The 13,192-nt window shown below is 49.0% G+C and overlaps 1 protein-coding gene across 1 annotated transcript in view; it reads left to right on the forward strand.

Annotated features, from left to right (window-relative positions):
• Nucleotides 1–13,192, forward strand: part of LOC111153623 (SHC adaptor protein 3) — a 91,206-nt gene that overhangs the window by 55,696 nt on the left and 22,318 nt on the right. Inside the window, exons 6-7 of the mRNA XM_022512766.1 lie at nucleotides 3,490–3,541; nucleotides 6,921–7,047. Coding sequence (XP_022368474.1) covers nucleotides 3,490–3,541; nucleotides 6,921–7,047 — 179 coding nt within the window. The remainder of the gene's footprint in view (nucleotides 1–3,489; nucleotides 3,542–6,920; nucleotides 7,048–13,192) is intronic.

A 13,192-nucleotide genomic window follows, 5' to 3' on the forward strand; every position in this document is an offset into this window, starting at 1 on the left:
CCAGCTGCCCCCTCCTGATGTCATAAGCTCTTCTCGACACCCACCAATTTTCATTTCATCAGCCCAAAGCTGTCCAAAATCCTCCAAATGTTGGCTTTGTGAGGGTTTTCTGAAGAGCTCATGGGACCAGACCCAGGCTCCGAGTCCTCAGGGTTTCCCATCTGGTGACTGCGAGTCCTGCCTCGTTCCTTTTTTTCTGTTGGGCCTCCTCGAGGGCCTTCTGATTTCCTATTTGAAGTCAACTGGAAGGCTGTGAATTTACTTAGTCTGGTTTATTCATAGATGTTTGGAATTAGAATTTTTCTCCCCAAATTTAATGCTGTCATCTTACTGGTTTGCTTTGCCAGCAGGGAAGGAGGCAGAGAGAGAGAGAGCAGGATGAGAATGTTCTATTTTTGTATTGCTTCTTTCATTAAGAAGGTGGGGTCACAAGGGAATTTGCTCCCTACGTTTGGTCAGGAACACTAGGAGGTGGTGTCCGTGCTCAGTTTCGGGGTCATCAGAAAGCCTCCACTTCCTTCTTTTCCTCCTCCTCCTCTTCCTCCCCCAGAGCCAGCATCGGCTCTAATCGACTTACAGGTGCTCTAACTGCTGGCCCAATATGATGCTTGGGGCCACAGTTTCTGAAATTTGGGAGGCAACCCAGCTTGAAAAGTAAGAGGAAGAAAGAGAACACAGCTGCGGCAACAGATTCTTCCAAGAGCTTGTCTTAAACCTCATCTAATGCTGATATCAGAAGTGGACACAAAGAGATGGAAAATTCTGGAAGCCAAATACATTGGCTTGTGTTAACATTGTGTTACTCTCCAGGATGAACACAGGCCTGTGAGCTGCTTTCGTATTTCCTCATCGTCTCATCATTTAAAAGGAAAAAAAAGGAAGCATTCAGTGACGCTTAAAGAAATTCATAACATTTTAATATTTTTTTCTGATGCAGAAAATGTCACTAGGAGGACCAGAAACCCAGTTACTTTCCACTGTAACCAATCAAATACGTGTCCGTGCTGTGCATGAGTTCCCACTCCAGACCGTCTTGTCACCATTATAATTGGTGGACGTTTGAATAAAACTAACAATTCCAAGTTGTATTCCTGGTTTGGCCACTAAGTGTGTATCTGTTTACTACTTTGTGCTTTGGTTTACGCAGTAAGGAAATAGCATTTTGAAATATCAAATAAGACAGTGAAAATGCTGTTAATCCAAATGCCCCAAGAGGTGCACAACAATTTAATCTACTGTGATTAACAGCGTTCCAAGGCCCCTGAGGAGTGTCAGAATGCCGGCCAGGCTCAGAAAGTCTAGAGGAGCAGGGACAGGGACAGGATGGGCACAGGACAGGCACCTGGAAACCCCATCTCGGAACCTGGGGTGTTCAGTGTGTGGCCGTGTGATGTCTAGAAAAATGTCCTGAATAACAATACACACCCTCCCCACAGTGTGCCAGAAAATGATCAATATTGACATTAGAAGAGCTTTGCTCTGGGTTCACCACGAACCATCTGAGGGATGGGACACATGTCACAGCTCTTTCCTGGCCTTCCTTCCCCAGAGCAGCATTTCTCGGACTGGAGTAAGGATTTCAAAAGAAGAATTTCCTTGCAAATGCCACTAGTGCTGACTCAAATTGATTTTGTTACCCAAATATGCACAAATATAAATCCAGTATTGACTCCTGTTTCGACTTCTTATTGAGCACTAAACCCCAATCCAGTTCACTTTTAATATGATAAACACAATAAAGCCGGACAACATTCAAAGTTACATTAATTTGCTCTGATGGATGGTTTTGCTGACGCTGGATCTCTGCTCTCAGTGAGCCTCTGGAACCGGCCACCACGGTGCAGGATCCTTCAAGGTCAGCAGCTCTCCACTACCTCGGGCGCCTGGATGACTCAGTTCTTCCACTAATATATTCTATTCAAGCAAGCCCTTCAGTGATACATCATTATGTGTAAATGTGACATTCATTGCTCGAGTTGGGGCAAAAGCATCTAGCCTGAGTGTTCTTTTTTCTCTAGTTCTTTATAAACCTGGCACATGTAATATCGGAAACCCAACAGACAACCTTGGCACTGACATCGCACACAGAACTGACACCACAGTGGTCATTCGAACGGTCCTGGATATTCTTGTATTAATTTTTATGATTACCGTGGAAATGAAAACACGAATTTAAAAAAACTCTGATGCCTTCTCAAACAAGGGGGAATGTACCTGCCCAGCTTCAGGGTTCCACGGATCTCAGACGAGAACACAAGTGCTGTCATAGGACCCTTTGCGACAGTTAGCCCCTGAACCCATGAAAAACATCTGTGGCTCCGAGCTGCAGACCACCTCAGATCCTGACCAGATCTTCCTGGACAGAAATGACCGGAAGCCATGTCCACATCCTTTCCAGCTCAGTCTATGAATATACCAGTGGGCAGTGGGCAGTGAGCAGAGCAGGCAGACGGAACAGTGTAGGCAGGCTGCACACCACAGGGACCCCGGGTTCTTCATGTCAGAAGCTGCTGGGAGAGCCTTCACTGTGAACTCTGGGAAACGGCATGCGGACAGGGCCCAGCACCTGGCGCCACCTGCAGTGGGGGCTCGTAACCCCTGCACGCCCTCACACGCTCTGTCCTCACCCTCCCGTCAGAGCATTTTCCTGGAGCACCACAGAGAGCGAGAAGGCGGGGTGTCCTGCCCACAGAGAGAAATAACGGAGGAGCTCACGACACAGAATCTGTCAGATGCTGAACTCAGCGGGAGCTCGTCGTTAACTCTGGCACCTTCGAAGCAGTGACATTTGGGAAGTATCTGCCAGAATGGGTGAACCTTTACCAGTTGCCCCCCTGAGACTTCTTTGAATGTTGCAAATGTCACCTTTTCGGGGACGACTTTTCTGTTTTGAAGAATGAAGAGAATTATGTTTCCTCTGCTGGTTTAGAAACGAAAACCCCCGTGGCAGCCCCAGCCCACTTCTGAGTTCAGAGTGTCCTCCGGGCTGCCAAGCAGACTTGAGTGTCCCCTGGAACAGCCAGACTACTCCACAGAGCTCGTGTGTTGGACCGTCTTAAAAGGATTCAAATTACTGCTCTGGTCTGGGAGGAAAAGAGCTGTCACCTCTCATCCACCCACGAAGGCATTTGCCACCAACTCCGGCTTTCTCCGTGGCCTCTAGCCCAGCAGCACCAGCATCAGCTGGAAATTTGTCAGAAATGCACATTTGGGGTCTCACCTCAGACCCACAGAATCAGAAACCCTGAGGTGGGCCCCGCAGTCTGTTTCCACAAGCCCCAGGACAGAGGCCGCGGCCAGGTCGGACCGAGGACGGCCGCTGGGCAGAGCTGAGGGCCGGGCTTGTCAGCCTCCATCAGGAGGTCCGGGGATTCTTGCCCACGGAGTCTGGAGGAACGCGTCTGAGCAGGCTGTTTGCGTCCCGAGCTGGTCTGTGCGTTGTGTGTCTGGCTGTGACTAGTCACGGGGTGTCTCGTTTCTCTTTGATAGGACACAACAGACTACGTGGCATATGTGGCGAAGGACCCCGTTAATCGCAGAGGTAAGCGGCGCCCGAGGCTCACGGTCCCTTGCTCACATGCGGCCCGGCCTGAGGCAGGGCACCAGGTGTTCGTCATCATCTCCGCACCCTTTGCCAAGGCGAGCGTGCGCCCCGTTGTGCTACTACCGACAGCGGAGGTGTGTGGTCAGTCCGGTGTGGCAGCATAAGTGGCCGGGCTGGGAGGCCCTGGACGACCGTGAGCATCAAGCACACAGCTGCTCGCAGACGGCTGCGGCTTGGCGCACCTGGACTGCACATCGCAGATCCCACGCAGGCCTTGGACCAGGTGGCCTCCGTGACACCGGGGCCCCTTCACAGCCTGCCTGCCCTCCCGCCCAGCTCCAGGTCCAGCTCCGTGGCCAACTCCGCCATCCCAGAAGCTTCTGTGGCCCTGCACAGTCCTGGGGCTCAGGGGCGAAGCTCACTTGCTGTCCCCTCACAGCCCGCAAGGCTGCCAGGGCCTCGGACACAGGCTGGGTGGGGGATCTGAGGCATCTGAGCACTTTCCATCCTCCTAGACCCTTTATTCCTAGACCCTACCTCCACACCCACAACCCCATTCCTTCTATCAAGTACAAAAGCCAAGCCCCATCCACGGGTGCTAGCGGCCTGGGGGGCAGGCTGAGTACCCGCGCCACCCTTGAACACAGGTCAACCCACAGCCCATGCGTAGAACCGGCGGAAGAAGGTCACAGCTGGTGTTTGTAGCAGTACAAAAGGGGGCTTCCTCACTGCGCCCGGGGTCCCCTCTCCTCCCACCCCCGACCCTAGGTACCACCTGTTAATGGTTCCCAGTTTGCTTTACGGGACTTTTATCTACGCACATACACATACATTCTCTAACGTTAAAACTCCAGTGTGAATGAGATCCTAGCATTCCTAGCACTTGGCCCCTCCCGCATGCTGTGTCTTGGACACGTTTCCAAGACAGCCCACAGGGAACAGGTTACTGTCCGTGAGGGGGCGCCCTAGGACGAGACGCTTCTGCCAGGTGCACTGACCCCCTGGGGTCCACGTACAGACTCCTTCCCTGTTCTTATCCCCGATGTAGGGCTGCCCCTTCTAGAGGCATTTGCAGGGAGGTTTGCTGGTGGGTAGGTCAGTATACCTTTCAAGTCACCACCTGGTCAGGCTGTAAACATTTGCGTTCCCATCTAAGTGTGTGAGGGTGATTTTCCATCCAGCCTCCTCCTGCCCTGGGTTAGTCCGCAGAGGTGTGGCAGGGCTACCAGCCTTCCTCAAAGTCAGAGATGACGGGATCTTACGGAGTTAGCCTTCCTCTCCCGCAGGTGTAGGTGTCTGGGGGCGCCCATAGGTGAGTGTGATTCTCAGTTCTGAACCACAGGGCGGGTAATCACAAAGCTTTGTGCTCAGACGAGGAGGAGGTATGGGTGGTCCTGATGAGCCCCCCCGAGGGGGACCATCCCCGAAACCCCTCGCCGAGCCATGGAGCCCACACCTCTTGACCTTGCCACGGCTTCTCTGTGCTTGGAGGAGGGTGCCACGCTAGCCTGCTCCTCCCCGGAGAGGCTGCCTTACCGGTTGGCTGGGGCTCCTGCTCAGTACACCATAACCCAGGCCAGGAGACCCAAGAGCAAGGTGCAGGAAGGGCCCCTTCCGAGGCCTGTAGGGGGACCCTTCCGGCCTGGCCTAGCTCCTGGAGGTGCCCCGGCCAGGCTGGACGTCCAGGCTGGTGGTCGGGTGGCCCCAGCGCCCAGTCTTCACACGGCCTCTGCCCCGAGCGCGTTTCCATCTGCACCTGGCCATCTGCTTCTAAGGCCTCTGGTTACCCTGGGTTAGGCACCCCCCATCTTCCAGCCTGACCTCCACTCCACGGCAGTTAAGTGCCCGCCAGTCAGACAGGTGTGAGATGACTTTCTGAGAGTGGGGAGCCCGCCTCCGGGCCCGGGAGGCACAGCGCACTCCTCATCTGTGCGGGGGAGCTGGACCTCGAGCCCGCACGCGCCCCTGACCTACAACACTGAGCAAGGCGGAGGATGCGGAGTCCCCAGACGACAGCGTTGGCCGGAAACGGGGCTGGACTGCTGGGGGGGGTGTGGCTCCCTGGCGAGGGCTCACTAGTTCAGGGCTCCTCCCAGGGAGCGCGGCGAGGGAGCGGAGCCCGGAGACGTGGCTTGGGTCCGCAGCAGCAGGCTCTGCCGCCCTCTCGTACCTGACCGACGGGCCCTCAGCCAACAGGGAGCTTCCCCCGCAGCTCTGCCCCTTGCACATGTCCCCAGAACCAACTTAAAGAGGGCCGCGCCCAGGCTTCCGGCTCCATGCCGGGCAGACTAGTGTAGACTAGTGGACCCGTGGGTGGATCCGGCGGCGGCTCTGCAGAAACCCCGTCCTTCCCTCACCATGGCTGCTGCTCTGCTTTTCAGAAGGAGGGGCAGCTGCTGGGTTTCGACCCTTCCCCAGCCTACCCATCTCCAAAGTGCCGACCTGGTAGCAGGTGCAGACCGGATGTGGGTGGGCTTGGCTGGAAACGGGCAGGTGGGGACCGGGGTGTCCCCCTCCTCCCACCCGGGCCCCTGCCTCCTTACGGGCGGGAGGGCACCTGCACTCGCACCGCGTCATGCACAACCATGTGCCTCTAATAGCAACGTAATACGGCCTTGCGCTGTGTATCTGGGTTGATGTTTAATAAAAACCACTATCAACAATAAAAATAAAATAATAGCAATAATCAACCAGCATCTGTGTCCTTGGGACACACGTCTTGGCCATCCCTAGCATTCTCGGGGGCTTGCACTGAGATCTGGAGCCGCTATACCGTCATGCCGCTCTTTTCAAGGTATCCTGTGTCCTCAGAGCACCCCCTCCCGCCTGGGGGGGGAGAGAAGCCTGGGGCCCCCAGGACTGGCAGCGGCTGTCCGGGAGCTGTCTGGGGGAGCTCCCCCGAGCCCGGCTGGCTTTGTGCAGCCAGAGGACAGTTTGGTGGTGTCGCAGGTGCGGGGACAGCTGCCCCTGTGCAATGCTCAGGTCTCGCTCTTCGAGAGCTGGGTTAGGTCCAGTCCAGGGCCATGGGGCCCTGGCGGGCCTCGCTTCTTGTTAGATCAGGTTCTCTGACCCATCAACGTTTCCTTCCAAACCCTGGTCCTCTCTGCTGGGCTCTGAGTTGGTATTTTATAGACTGTTAAGAAATTCTTAAGAGCAATCCATCTGAAATTTAAAATGTTAAAATGTGTTTACAAATAGAACCGTTAGTTTAAGGGAGCAGAGCCGTTAAGAGAGGCATCCCCGTGCTGGCATCTTACAGCAGTGGCGTGGGGACCAGGTGTGCTGGGGGACCGTCCATGAGGGACATGCACCCCTCCCGTGGCCAAGCCTGGTGGCCCCGGTGTCTCTGAAAAGCCTGTGCCACTTGTGTCCACAGCGTGTCACATTCTGGAGTGCTGCGACGGGCTGGCCCAGGATGTCATCGGCTCCATCGGACAGGCCTTCGAACTCCGCTTTAAGCAATATTTGCAGTGTCCTTCCAAGGTGCCCGCATTCCACGACCGGTGAGTAGTGCTGTGACACCCTTCGCAGTGGCCTTTCTGTACTTTACAAACTTGCCTCTCGACATCACTCGAGAGGAGAAAATCACAAAACAACCTCCACAGGGTGTGGTCTGGACACACATGGTCGGTCACAGGGCCCCAGGCTCAGAGGCACCTGGCGGGGCCAGGCTGCGGCTCAGGAGCCCCACAGATGGAGGCCGACATATGGGCGATGCTGTGAATGTTGAGGAAAACATTTTCTAGAAACTATAGAGACGGTAGCCAAGGTTACAGAAATGCATTGTAATAGGTTTTGTGCCATTTCCTCTGCAACCAGCTGAGGGTCCTGTGTGTTTCCTCCTTGCGTCTGCATGGCACAGGTGTGACACATGCCTTGTCCTCGCTGTTGTAGTTAGCATGGCCATGACGCGCGGCCCCGCCTCGAGGCCCTGAGCTGGGGCAGCTTGGGGACTCAGAGCCTCCTGTGCCCTGGGCACACACGTCCGTAGCCAGGATGAGCCATGGCAGCTCTCTCTGTGGGAACAGCACAGCCTGACGCTCATGTCTGATGAAAGATTAAACACGAGGAGTAAACCTTCTCCTTGGGAGAGGTACCACCGAGCTCCTGGGGACAGAAGAGCATTCAGCGCAGCATAAAACATCCAGAGAAAGTGACTGGGCCATGGCGATGGTCTGTCCTTGATTGGGCTGGCCTCCTGAAAGCTTCTTCTGATGCTGTGTTCACCGTCCATGAAACCTTATTTCTCCCGAATTTGTTTTCCACTCTTGCTCCAATGTCTGCAGCCCCGTTTTGTGGCTTCCTCGTGAAGGCAGTGTCTACTTTTACTTTCATTATCACGAAGACTCCTCTCTTCCCTCTGAGCTTGCTCCCTTTCGTGACTGACGCTTTTTTTTTTTAAAGATTTTATTTATTTATTTGACAGAGAGAGAGAGATCACAAGTAGGCAGAGAGGCAGGCAGAGAAAGAGGGGGAAGCAGGCTCCCCGCTGAGCCAAGAGCCCGACGTGGGGCTCAATCCCAGGACCCTGAGATCATGACCTGAGCCGAAGGCAGAGGCTTAACCCACTGAGCCACTCAGGTGCCTATGACTGATGCTTTTAATCCACTCTCTTATCTCCTGGGAAGTGGCTTTTAAGACACCCGTTGGGGAGATGCCTGGTAAGACCCCAATTTTTCCCAGTTGGTAAATTCCACGTCCCAGAATTCAGACACACCCGTGTGCAGGGAGTGGGGATAGAACGTGGCCGACTGTGTTTTTATACTCTTTATACACACCCATCTATCCATTAACTGTACACACTGAATAGAAATTTGATAGTTCACATCCTCTTCTGCCGATTTTAAGTTTTACATACAATGGGATGTAGTCATTAAAGTAGATTGGTATATGTGTATTACCAGAATAAATCTCAAAAATCTTAAAAGGAGTGAAAAAGTATAAGAAACATTTATGGAAGTATTAAAACCATAAATAAAATTGTGCATGTAGTTTATGGATAAAAGCGTGTGTACGAAGAGTACAAAAACATGTAAGATTATTACATACCAATCATACAGCATCTGAGGACCAGACGGTGATGCGGTGGGATTTAACTCTGTCAGGTGTCTCCTCCCTGACGCTTCACAGTGAAAATATTCCAACATCCAGAAAGAATTTTACAGTGAACATCTCCTAGATTCCACTATTCACATTTTACTGTTAATTTGCTATATCTATCCTTCCAAAGTAAGTTTAACACATTTTATTTCTTTTTAAAAAAAAGGAAGCAAACAGAGCAAAATGTTCACGCTTGTTTAATCTCCATGGTCTTTTATATTAATTACTATGCTTTTCTGTACTTTGGAAATGTTGCATCAAAGTCAAATAAATAAATGAAAAGTAGGTACAAAACTGCGTGTGGGAGTTGCCTTGCTTCTCTGGGAACGTACCAAAGGTAGGAATTTTTCTATAGAATTTTTTTATATCGAGTTTGAAAAAGTTTTGGGGAAAGACAGTGAAGTAGATGCGATCTTGTCTGTGGAGAAAGGCTTCGACTGCAAACACAAGAACGGGCATACCATTTCTAAAGCAGACAGGAATGAGGGGATCTGAGTGACACCCACGTGACCTCATCTGACAAGCTACTGGTCACATCCACTGAGCAGGTCTTCGAGCACGGGAGAGGTGGGGACGCTACTTTTTTTCTAGCTGGGGACAGGCGGCGCTGTAAGCCTCCGCCACACACACCCCCCACCCCTGTCCTGGGACCTGACTCTAGGGGGCAATGGCTTGTTTTTCTCCTGATCTGCCAAGATCCCAGGAACCAGCAGCACAGAGGCTTCTGTTGGTGGGGAGTGCTCCTTGGGTTTTCATCTCACTCCCTCAAGCCAAGTCTCTCCAACTTGGTTAATAAGAGCTAGAGGTATGAGAATTTGGTGCATCGAGCTCCTTCGCCCACACGACTTGGAGCGGAGACATGGACAGATGGGTGTGGAGGGAGTGGGGCAGTGTTAGGGCCCACCAGGCTGCCCCGAATATCTCAGTAACATGTTTGCAGCACACGATTCGCTTTCTTCTCTTGGGGCTGGTGAGTGGATGGCTTTTTTTGTGAATTATTTCTTGTTCATTGTATTCATTATTGGGGGAGAGACTCTCATTTGGATTCAGTACCCATTTCCAGCTGGAAATCAAAAATAGTTCTTTCAAATGAATGGGGATTTTTTTTTGGTGTGGTCTGATTTTCCTTGGGAGATTTTTTTTCCCCTGTGATATTTCTTATGGAAATCCAAGGTCATTTTCAACACAAAACCAGAGAAGACCATGACAAACAATTCAAATGTAGCTAATGCTCCCTGTTCTGCTTTTAAAAATTAATATATAATTCATTTGTGATAAAACACAAATAAAACTCTTAGATAAAACTCTTGGAAAGCATCTAATTTAGAGATACTTCACATGTTCAGAGATGATACAAGCACATTTCCATCATCTCAGGCCCATGACCAGTCACCTCCTTTTCTCCCCTTTCTCCCCCTTCTCCCCGGGCAACCACTAATCTTTCTGTCTTCGTGGATTTGCCAGTTTGGGGCATTTTGTATAAATGGAATCATACAGAGTTCCATGAGTGGCTTCCTTCACTTAGGAGGATGTTTTCCAGATCTGTCCACATTGTAGAATTTACTAGCACAGCCCTTCTTAGGGCTAAATAACCCTCCACTGGACACCTCTACCTCCTCTCAGATGGCCATTCTTTATTTTGTCCCCATTTGTCCGGGACCACCCCTTAGCTCGGGTGAGTAATGCTGCTGTGGCGCTGTGACCAGTCGCAGTGTGGACAGAGTGCTCAGCACTCCAGGTAAACACCAGGGACTGCAGTTGCTGGATCACGTGGTAACTTTACGCTAAACTCTTTGAGAAACTGCCAACTTTTTTTCAAAGTGACTGTAGCTTTTTATACCTCCACCAGCAAAGTGTGAGGGCTCTAATTTCTCTATGTCATTTTGATGACAGCTATCCTACCTTACCCTGACTGTGATTTTCTTTTTTTTTTCTTTTAAAGATTTTATTTATTTATTTGACAGACAGAGATCACAAGTAGGCAGAGAGGCAGGCGGGGCAGCGGGGGAAGTGGGGGCGGGAAGCAGGCGCCCTACTGAGCAGAGAGCCCGATACTGCAGGGCTTGATCCCAGGACCCCAGGATCATGACCTGAGCTGAAGGCAGAGACTCAACCCACTGAGCTACCCAGGCCCCCTGGCTGTGATTTTCATTAGCATTTCCCTGATGACCAATGATTAAGCCATTTTCACGTGCTTATTGCCTATTTCTGTGTCTTCTTTGGAAAAATTCCTGCTCAAATCTGTGGCCCATTTATTGACATAGGAGTTCTTCATATATTCTGGATACTAGTCCCTTTCCAGATATATGATCAACAAGTATTTTCTCCCATTTCATGTGATGTCTTTTGTTTTCTTTTCTTTTTTTTTTAAAGATTTTATTTATTTATTTGTTAGAGAGAGAGAGAGCATGAGCACAGGCAGACAGTGGTAGGCAGAGGCAGAGGGAGAAGCAGGCTCCCCACTGAGCAAGGAGCCCGATGTGGGACTCGATCCCAGGACGCTGGGATCATGACCTGAGCCGAAGGCAGCCGCTTAACCAACTGAGCCACCCAGGTGTCCCTGTCTTTTGTTTTCTTGAGTGTCCTTTAAAGTACAAGGTTTTTAATCTTGATGAATTCCAGTTTGCTTATTTTCTTTCTTCGGTTGCTTTTGTTTTTTGTGTCATGGGTAAGAAACCATTGCCTAGTCCATAATAGCCAAAATATGAAAAGAGCCCAGATGTCCATTGACAGATGACAGATAAAGAAGATACACACACACACACATGCGCGCACACGTGCGCGCGCGCACACACACACACACACACACACAGGAATATTACTTAGCCATCTAAAAGAATAAAATCTAGCCATTTGCAGTGATATGGATGGAACTAGAGAGGATTATGCTAAATTAATATGTCAGAGAAAGAAAAATGCTATATGATTTTACTCATATGTGGAATTTAAGAACAAAACAGATGAACATAGGGGAAGGGAAGGAGAAATAAAATAAGATAAAAACAGAGAGGAAGACAAACCACAAGAGATTCTGAACTCTAGGAAATAAAGTGAAGGTCTGGAGGGGAGGTGGGGGGATGGTGTGACTTGGTGATGGGCATTAAGGCGGGCATGTGATGGAATGAGCATTGGGTATTGTATCACTGAACTCTTCCTTTGAAACAAATAATACACTATATGTTAAACAAATGAATTAAATAAGAAATTTAAATTAAAAAAATAAATGGATGAGGTTAATTGGCACAAAAAAAGAAACAATTGCCTTATGCAAGGTTACAAAAATTTATACCCATGTTTTTTTTCTGTTTTACTTGTTACATGTTTACATGTTTTACTTCAGTGCCTTTTAATTTCTTCTTATTATATAATTTCCTTGGCTAGAATCTCCAGTATAAGGGTGACTAGAAGTAGGAAGAGGGGACATTCTTATCCTGTCCTGACCTTAGGAAGAAAACACCACACCCAGTCTGTCACCATTAACCAATGGTTAGCTATGGACTTCTCATAGCTGTCCTTTATTGTGAAAATGTCCCTTTATTCAAAGTTTATTGAGTATCTTTGTCATGCAAAGATGTTGGATTTTGTCAAATGCTTTTTCTGTGTCTATCGAGATAAATATTTGGTATTTGTTTTTATTCTATTGATATGATATATTACAACAGTTGACTTTGAAATGTTGAACCAACCTTGCATCACTGGGATAAATTCCACTTAGTTATGGTGTATAGTTCTTTTTATATGTTACTGGGTTTAGTTTGTATTTTGTTAAGGATTTTTTTTTCATCCATTTTCATAACAGTTATTGGTCTACAGCTTTCTTTTCTTGTAATAACTTTGTCTGGTTTTGGTCTCAGGACAATACTGGCCTCATAGATTGAGTTTGGAGATATTCCTTCCTTTTGTATTTTTCAGAAGAGTTATAAAGAATTGCTGTTAACTCTTCTTTGCATGTTTGATAGAATTCACGAGGAAGCCATGATTCAGAGCTTTTCTTGGAGCATGAGTTTTTTTTAATTGTCACTAATTCAGTCTCTTTCCAGGTCTATTTAGATTTTCTATTTCCTCTCTATAAGTTTTGGTAGTTTGAGTCTTGGTAGGAATTTTTCCATTTCGTCTAAGTCATCTAGTTGGTGTAGTTACCTATAGTTTCTCGCATCTTGGGTTTTAAGTTTGCCTGCGTAGTTAACTTTGCCGATATTCTCTGTTTGCTCATATAGATTCCTTCCTTTTGTATTTTTCAGAAGAGTTATAAAGAATTGCTGTTAACTCTTCTTTGCATGTTTGATAGAATTCACGAGGAAGCCATGATTCAGAGCTTTTCTTGGAGCATGAGTTTTTTTTAATTGTCACTAATTCAGTCTCTTTCCAGGTCTATTTAGATTTTCTATTTCCTCTCTATAAGTTTTGGTAGTTTGAGTCTTGGTAGGAATTTTTCCATTTCGTCTAAGTCATCTAGTTGGTGTAGTTACCTATAGTTTCTCGCATCTTGGGTTTTAAGTTTGCCTGCGTAGTTAACTTTGCCGATATTCTCTGTTTGCTCATATAGAT

Source organism: Enhydra lutris, unplaced genomic scaffold (assembly GCF_002288905.1).
Source record: "Enhydra lutris kenyoni isolate GAN:26980312 unplaced genomic scaffold, ASM228890v2 scaffoldscaffold33, whole genome shotgun sequence".
Taxonomy (NCBI): Eukaryota; Metazoa; Chordata; class Mammalia; order Carnivora; family Mustelidae; genus Enhydra; species Enhydra lutris.